Genomic DNA, 8,241 nt, shown 5'->3' on the forward strand with positions numbered 1-8,241 from the left:
CCTGCTAGGGCATAAAAGAAGGGGCCACGTCCTTTGAAGACAAGAGACACAGTTTCCTCAGGGAAGAGAAATAAAAGCCTTATGCATGATTGCCTTTTTAATTAGCTTTTCAGAATTACCTAAAGAATGAAATCTTTACTTCAAAAGTTAGCGCTGAGATTTACAAAGTAAATGAGCTTTAATGAGAGATCTAAATTACGAGAATATCACTATGTACATGCTGTCTGTGTTTGTACATACATATTTTCTCTGAGGGTAAGGAGAATAGTAGAAGAAAGGTCCTAAAATATTAGAAGAGTATGATGTACATTAAGAGCCTTTATATTTCTAAATTCAGTAGTTGAAATTCATGTACATTAAGGATGGTAATAATAATGGGGGTCCTCAGAAAAAAAGGCATTTTAAGTAGTTGAGGAGGAGTAAAATAGTGAATGAGTGTAGGGAGAGAATCAGGAGATGTAAAAATACTTTGTTCTCCACAATAGGATTGGATGGCAGTTTTAATACAGAGGTGGAAGAAAACAAATGTGTTACAAAAGTATGAAGTTTCAGGAGCAGAGCAGATATTAGAATTACTGTGGTGATGAAGACAAGGGATGTGTTGGAGGGAAAAATGAGGATTTGATTCACTTAAGGTTTTTGAGTCTTAGCTTAATATCGGAACTTCCCCTTAGAAGCTGATTAATTTGATGTTGTTAAGTACAAATGATACAGTGGGAAAACCATGACATTCAATTTTCTGTTGGGTCATAGGAGTTCAGTTTTAAAGATGACCAGTTTCATGTGTGTTTACTGAACTGTGATTTTGTGCACCTGTAAACATTCAGAATTCTGCAAAGCTGATGAATAATGTGCAGTGCTACAGTCATGCTTGCTTGGTTCCAAAAAAACCCACAAACCAGAAAAGCAAAATCAAGCCAGAGGGGAAAATCAAGCTGTTAATTTTGGGAGAGTGACAGTGCTGACAGTTGTTTTTCAAATTACAGGTATATGCAGAAGCAAGAAAACACGAAAAGTTGCTATAGAACAGTCAAAGACCTCAAGTTTGGAGCAGGTCCCAGAGGAACCATCTGATCCCTTACCCTCTGTAATTGTTGACCATGACAGACTAAAGGTAATGGAACTGAAAAATAAATTCAACTGTTAACAGACCTCATGACAAAGTCCTTTCTCTGTTCTGAACATTTCCTTTATTTTTGTATTTTTGACTGCAAACTGCATGACAGCAGTAACTTTTGAAGATGATTTGTCGATTGGTGTTTTTTGGATGAAGAGTTAATAAAACAACTGAATCCTTACTGTACCATCGTTACTACCTTTACAAATCCAGTGGTGGCACAGCAGTCCACTATTTTAATTGCAATTTTTGCAGATACTCATATGTGTTAATTGGACATGCCAGTTACTGAGGAACTGCCGGGGGCCTAGTAATTAGGAGTTAACATAATCTTTTCCCGTGTATGAATACTTGGTGGAGAGAACTGTTAGTGGATTGGAAAGCAAATTGGAATTTGTGCTGATGTTTTGGCATCATAGACTGAACCCCTGCTAGTTAATTTTCTTTTCAGTTTTGTCTCTTTTTAAGCAAAGTTGCAACAAAATTTGCTGTCTTATGTTGTTGAAATTAGCTTGACATTACTGTGAAATTTAGATCCTATTTGCTGTAGAGTACAGATGATAATCTCTTTGGAAACAATAGAAGTGTTATGAGAGGGGAAAAAATTTCTTAGATTTTACTTTCTGCTACTAAATAAAATACGTATTTTCAGCTTTTGTCTGTGAGCAGTTTTAGATGTGTTGTGTCCCCCTCCCTTCTTTTATTGTATCATTTTTCAACATTTGTGGAATTCCAAATGTGTTTCTATTTGGTACTGCTTACAATTTCATGCCAATGCAAGCCTGGTTTAGCTATCAAAGTGGGGTTTATGGTTTGCTTTGTCATAATTATTGACCAAGGTGAAATAGCATGAAGTATCATACAAACAGAACAAACATTGTGCCAGCTATATTGAGCATAAAGTCTGAGACAAGAAAAGAAAGAGTGGGTATAAGCAGCGAAGTGAAAAGAAACAGAGTCCTTTTTATGTCTACATGGAAGCAGTAGCCTTACTGATACGCAGGTGTGGTTCATTTTGTTTGCTTGTATCCCTCCAAAATAGGGCTTTAGAAGAAGATTGCATTTCTAATTTGTCCTTAAAAAAAAAGAAAGATAAAGTAATTGTAAAACCCCTCCTAACTTCACCCTTTGTTGTTCCAACAGAAACTGCTTGATTTGGTGGTTAAAAAAAGTGACAACCTGACTGTTGACCAACTTGAAAGATTGTATTCGCTCCTCAGCCAGTGCATCTACAGGCATCGTAGAGACTATGACAAATCACAACTTATAGAGGTGATGTTGTACAGTTTCTTTTGGTCTTTATCTGAATTTTTGAGACTTTTTTTTCAAGAACTAAGCTTATCAGTCTGTTGTTGTACTAGGAGGCAAAAGGTTCAAATTGACTTTGAGGAAAGTATCTATAAACTGAAAAATTTTAGCATAGACTTAAAAAGCAGAGGTTGTTCCTAATAATACTTTCCTCAGAAAAGGACTAAGAATTTAACCTAAAAGAATGGAGGAAAAAGAGGAGACCATACAGCAGCATGGAGAAGTACATGCTCACAGAGTAAAAAAGGAATAGAAGCAGTTTCCACGCTTGTGGTATGAGTAACAGTGGACGTAAAGTGGCTGCTTTATGGCCATGCCGAGCCATAAACGTTGCTGCAGTTGCCCTTTGTTGTGCATTTGTGTAAGTGGGCCAGACCCCCCATAATGTACCTCTGCTCCATGCAGTCGCCTGATTGTGGCTTTTGTACAAGACCTTAAAAGTTTGCAAACTTTCTCTAGATGGGTATTACCCCTGGGAGAAAGTCCAGTACAGCAGGATGTAAGCCAGTTGTTTGCTTTGCTGTCACCCTTTGCCTGTGAAGTGTTTGCTGTGAAAGGCCTGTCTGCATCGGCAGTGAGTTGGTCATTTCACCAGCGGGCTGGTCATAACTCTGGAGATGCGTTCCCTCCAGTGCCATGGTTCTAGCCGTAGAAGGGTTTGGATCAGCTTGCTGATTCAGCTGATAACCAATCCTGCTGATAAAAGGACAATTGCTAGCTTCCAGTTGGATCCCTGAACATTAAAGATTTTTCTCCATGAATATTTTACAACAAAACCTGGAAAGGCCTTAGCATGGGATATTGTAGAGTTCCTGCTACACACTTTTCAAACCATTTTCATGCTATTCCTCTGCCATCTTCACCTAAAAATATGTTGAAAGGCTTTGCCAAATGTTAGGTAGATTAAAAAGACATTCATCCAGCAGGAGTATGTAGAGACTGATCTTTGCTTTGATTCTCCAAACTGTGCAGGTATGCGTTTACAGCTGGGTCACCGATAGCATAAGTGTGCATTAAGACTTGCATTCATGCAGTATGCCGTTGCAATGGTTTCTTAATGCATATTGAGTACATTAATTATGTAAGTGACCCTAATACACTTCAATTTTTCTTACGGACTGCCATAGTGGAATGCTTTTCTGCATTTATACTTTAATTAGTTTCTTCTATTACCATATTTTGCTAGCAGATAGCAGCTAATCAACAGAGATGTGTCTTTTCCTATTAATTATTTGATCAGATAATCATATTTACTGGACTATTTTTTTTTATGTAATGTAACTTTATTTCCATCTCTGTATATTTATGTATAATTGATGCTCTGTGTCTCTTGCAGGAGATGGAAAGAACAGTTCATGTGTTTGAAACATTCCTGTGAACTTGTCAAGATGGGTGGGTTTATCCTCTCACACTGCTCACGGGAGAGCAGTCCTCTGAGCCATTCAGTTTCCATTTGCACCAAGTATGTGCAGAGCCTTGGTCTTAAGTGCTCTCTGTTTTTCTTTCTGTTGAATTTGGTGCTATTGTCTCAGGTACCTGAAACCAACCAGCCTACAAGAACCAAACGGAACTTCATATAGTTGTATCTGATATAAATAAAGAATACAATGCCACAGCTTGGAGATTTTTGGTGCTACAGAAACTGTTCTCATTTCTGCTCTTGTTCACTCTACAAGCATTATCTTTGGGGAAACTTCAGGCAAAGTGCAGACCAACACATACAAGAGGACTGGAAAGAGCAGATCTAAGTCGAATATTTTTCAACAGGCAACCTTTTTTTAATTTTTTTTTTTCTCCCAATTTTCTCTGGGGTAACGGACAAAAAAAAAATCTGTTCTAAAGAAGGCAATGATGCATTGTGGTAGGAATCTTGAGTAACTGATGTACAGTAATTTGAAGATGAGGCTCTCTAGAACTGCCTTTAATGTGCCTTTCAGTCAATTGAGAAAGATAAGGCTAATCAATTGGTTTGGATTATAGCAAATGGCAATGTTAGAAAGCTGTCTTCAGAACGAAGATCTCCAAAAGGATGAGTTATATTCTCTTCATTGGATGGCAACCAGTATTATGGTTCTATAATGCCTGTCTTACTCTACAGAACTAAACTAAGACACACTGGAAAAGCCACATACTTTACCAAAATGGTGATATTCCTTTTTCATTGGTATATATTTGTTTTAGAAACAAGTTACACAGTGAAACTCTTCTGTGTTGCTAAAAATGAAGCATTTTCCCACCCTCTCCTTGTTTTCCATTTTGAGTTCTTTAAGAAAACCAAGTTTGACACTGGCAGGCTTCTTTCTGAAGTTCTGTGCTTATAATACATAGCTTGGACTGTGCAGTGCAGGCAAGAAGACACTGTAGTCGGTCAGAGTCCTGGAGCCCAAGCTCACTTGACCATAAAGCTTAAACTAGGCTTAACATCTCAGTACATGCAAAGCATTGCTAGTGTTGGGGGGATTGGAGGGGCAGCCTTTTGAATTGATCTGTTTGGACCAAAGTTCTCTGGGTCTGAATCGTGTAGTTCAAAACCTTTCCTGTGTGGCAACTGGGGAGAACAGTCTAGGCAGTGCCACGAAAAACATGGTCTATCACAAGCTCGGTATTTAAACATCACCTGGGCTGATTTATTTCCAATGTACGTGGAAAGTGTTTTCGAGAACTTGGCTGGTGTTACCGTCGTTCACCATTCATTGTGACTGTCCCTATATCGCTGCGGAAGTGTCTTTCCAGAAATATGCAACACGGTGTGATTAGTTTTTAATTAGAGAAAACAGACTACTGCAGAGATACTGAGCTACCTCAGCTTTTTGTATTTTAGTTACCAACAGTGTTTATTGAGGACTGTAATCACTCTGCTCCCGTTGACGAACTGAAGCTAAGGTAATTGTCTCCACCTCTATGGCTAATAGTAGTGTAGTGCTGCAGAGAAACAAAACGTGGGCCTTGGGCTACTGCAGTAATCCAAAGTGCTTTGTATATTGTGGTTAAACATAATTCTATCTTAGATCTTTTTCTCCCCCGAATGCCACTGTTCTTCTTTATAGCTGATGGCAGAAAAAGGTTTTAAGTGTTCACGTGCATCTAGTTACACCTTCTAAATGCAACCCATGCAGAAACACTGTATTTTTTAGGTGGGAAAGTGCGATTAAAAACAACAAAAACAAGCAGAAAACACATCTTAAATGAGATACTTTGATCTCAGATTTGATTATGGGATTTTTTTCCATGTTTCATTTAGTATTTATTAGCATCATACCTGTTTGAGATATTTTTGTGTCTGGTACATTAACAGCATTTTGTATTTTGATGGAAATTGTTACAAACTTTAAGATTTGATTAAATAAAATGTAGCAGATTTTTTGTAGCAAGTTTCTGATAAAAGGGGTTTTTGCAAGTCTCAGGTTCTTGCTGCAGAATTTTTTAAAAATATTTATTCCAGTTTCACTTACTCAAAGAAGTTTTTGTTCAAGTAACAGCAGCACTTGTGGAAGATAAAACTGCATACATTTTTAAGAAGATAAAAAATTTATATGACTTAAAACAGTTGAGAATTTTAGTCACCAGTGAGTGTGAAAAGCAAGTTTAAGCTAATGCCTAGCATTAAAAATGGTTCTAAAAGGTCAGGTTTCTAAAGGAAAATTTTTACTGTCAGTTGTTGATTGGGAAAAATTGTTAAGAGGCAATTTTACTAATTGAGGAGCTGCCATGTCGTTTTAGAGAAGAGTAGCTGATATCAGATGTGTTAGTGGACAGCTTACCTAAAATGATATACTTGCCTTCCTAGCCCAAATAACCACACATCAGTTTTTGTTTTCCTTTACGGATGTCTGGTGGTTATAGAGTTAAAACCGCTGTTAATCTATCCATGTGGTCTAAACTTGTTTACTCTTTGTATGTTTTTAATTATTTTGCCACTTAGCACTGGCAAGAGTTTGTACAAATTGACCTCTTTTCCTTGTTTCTTGTTGTGAAAGTTGCAGATCAACTCCTGTGTGAGTCCTGGTGCTGGGGTCAGTGAGGTGTGACCAGCCAGAAGGAAGGAGGTTTCTTGGGGGGCTGGTGGGGCTGGCTTGGAGATAATAGAGTTGCGCTTGGGTAAAGTTGATGGCTATGGAGTTAATTGTATTTGCAAGTTTGAATCTCACCTGTGATTAATTTTTTTGTTTTGTTTTGTGTCCTCTGTATTGTTACTTGATTTCCTCATATGCCAATGTATTTATAGGATTACTGGTTTTTGTAATATCTTGTCTTCCTTTTTTTTGTTTTGTTTTGTTTTGTAATTATGTTGGTGGGTCAGCTCTGGTTTTACCTTCAGTCTCCTGAATGGCAGGTCCTGCAGCTGATGGTCAATTATTTTGTTTTTATTTTATTTTGTAATCATAACATAAGCTTGAATTTGGGCTTGTACTTGCATCTTTTATATCTTGGACATTGGGTTATTTAGACATTGGGGCGTCCTGTTTGGTTTCATTAACGTGTGTCTACTTTGTGGATTAAGTAGACTCCCTTCATCAATTATGGTTTATTTTGGATTCTATAGTTTTATTCAGAACTGTGTTTAAATTGATGTTTTGCATTTTGACTTCATTTTATGTTAGTTTGAAGTAAGTTATTTAATTTTTTTTGAACTTCTGGAAATTTTGAACATTTTACTGTAATTTGTAATATAACTGCTGTGAAATACTTGAATAAAGATGACAAGAAAACACAGCTTTAGCTCCTTCAAAAATGTATTTAAAAGAAATGCTGCCTCCTAGCTGGTATCAGTCTTGTTCTTACTAGACCTCCTTGATTTAGCAGTTCAGATGTGTTACTCTGGGATCCTGCTGTTTAGTTACTTTGAGCAGTTTAATACGTAACTTATGCTTTCAGTGTTTGTCCATTAAAGAAAAAAAACTATTATTAATCTTGACTGAAGAAGTGAAATTAGTATTGCATGTTGGTGAATGAATAACACGATTGTTATGAAGTTATGCTCTGTGCTTAGAAAATATTTTGTTCGGTTGCAGAGTACCACCAGGAGTGCTTCTAGTATATCAGCATCCAAGTGATACCAGAGTTTCTCGTGAGAGGTTTTTAAAGGAAACTCTCTTTCTTCCTGTTTATCAAAGTTACTCTTGCCTTTTCTGTTGTGTGGGCTTTTTGTTTTTCTGTTGTGTTTTTTTTTTTTTTTTTTAAGATTAACTTCTACTGTATCTAGGGGTTCCTTTAGTCCGTCCATCTTCCCCCCATTAATTCCTGCATAGGAGAGCAAGCTGCCAGAGGATAAATATCCAAGTGAAGAATCAACCCACATCTTACTCATTGGCAGTTTATCTGGAGCTGACAAATGGTGTGTGATATACACTGTGCCACATTATATACGAGAAGCTGTTCGGTGGCTTCTCTTAAGGTGTAGGACATACAACACACCTGCTCATTTTCCTCTTTTCCTTTTGGTGTACCTTAAATTATAGGGCTCCTGGTCAAAGGGCTAGTTGAGGGAGAGGGTAGTAGTAACTTATTGTCTGACTCCAATTCCACTCCTAGATGTAGCTTTGAAAGCACAATTAGGTAGGAAATACAATATCCCTTATAGAAATTATTATATAAATATAATAATGAAGTTGATCAGTGAGAGCCTAGGCTAATTTTATATCAGCATGGTCAGATGTGTTGTTTTGATCTGAATCAGAGCCTTGCAGATACCAACACCACGTTCGGCACCATCCGAGGCGTTTACAGTCTGTGAACAAAGAAGGGTATGAGGTCTTGTGTATCTGTTCTAGTCTTCCAGGGGTGGTGATGGCCATCTCAACAGAGAGAACAGTTTC

General features: G+C 37.4%; 1 protein-coding gene across 3 annotated transcripts in view; it reads left to right on the top strand.

Annotated features, from left to right (window-relative positions):
* ATAD2B (ATPase family AAA domain containing 2B) overlaps positions 1–7,138 on the top strand; it is a 77,819-nt gene extending 70,681 nt beyond the window's left edge. For all 3 annotated transcript variants that reach the window (XM_055810089.1, XM_055810090.1, XM_027777473.2), the window contains exons 26-28: positions 987–1,114; positions 2,261–2,389; positions 3,762–7,138. In XM_055810089.1, coding sequence (XP_055666064.1) covers positions 987–1,114; positions 2,261–2,389; positions 3,762–3,803 — 299 coding nt within the window. In that variant the 3' untranslated portion in view covers positions 3,804–7,138. The remainder of the gene's footprint in view (positions 1–986; positions 1,115–2,260; positions 2,390–3,761) is intronic.
* Positions 7,139–8,241: the final 1,103 nt, after the last annotated feature.

This window comes from Falco peregrinus, chromosome 7, assembly GCF_023634155.1.
Source record: "Falco peregrinus isolate bFalPer1 chromosome 7, bFalPer1.pri, whole genome shotgun sequence".
NCBI lineage: Eukaryota > Metazoa > Chordata > Aves > Falconiformes > Falconidae > Falco > Falco peregrinus.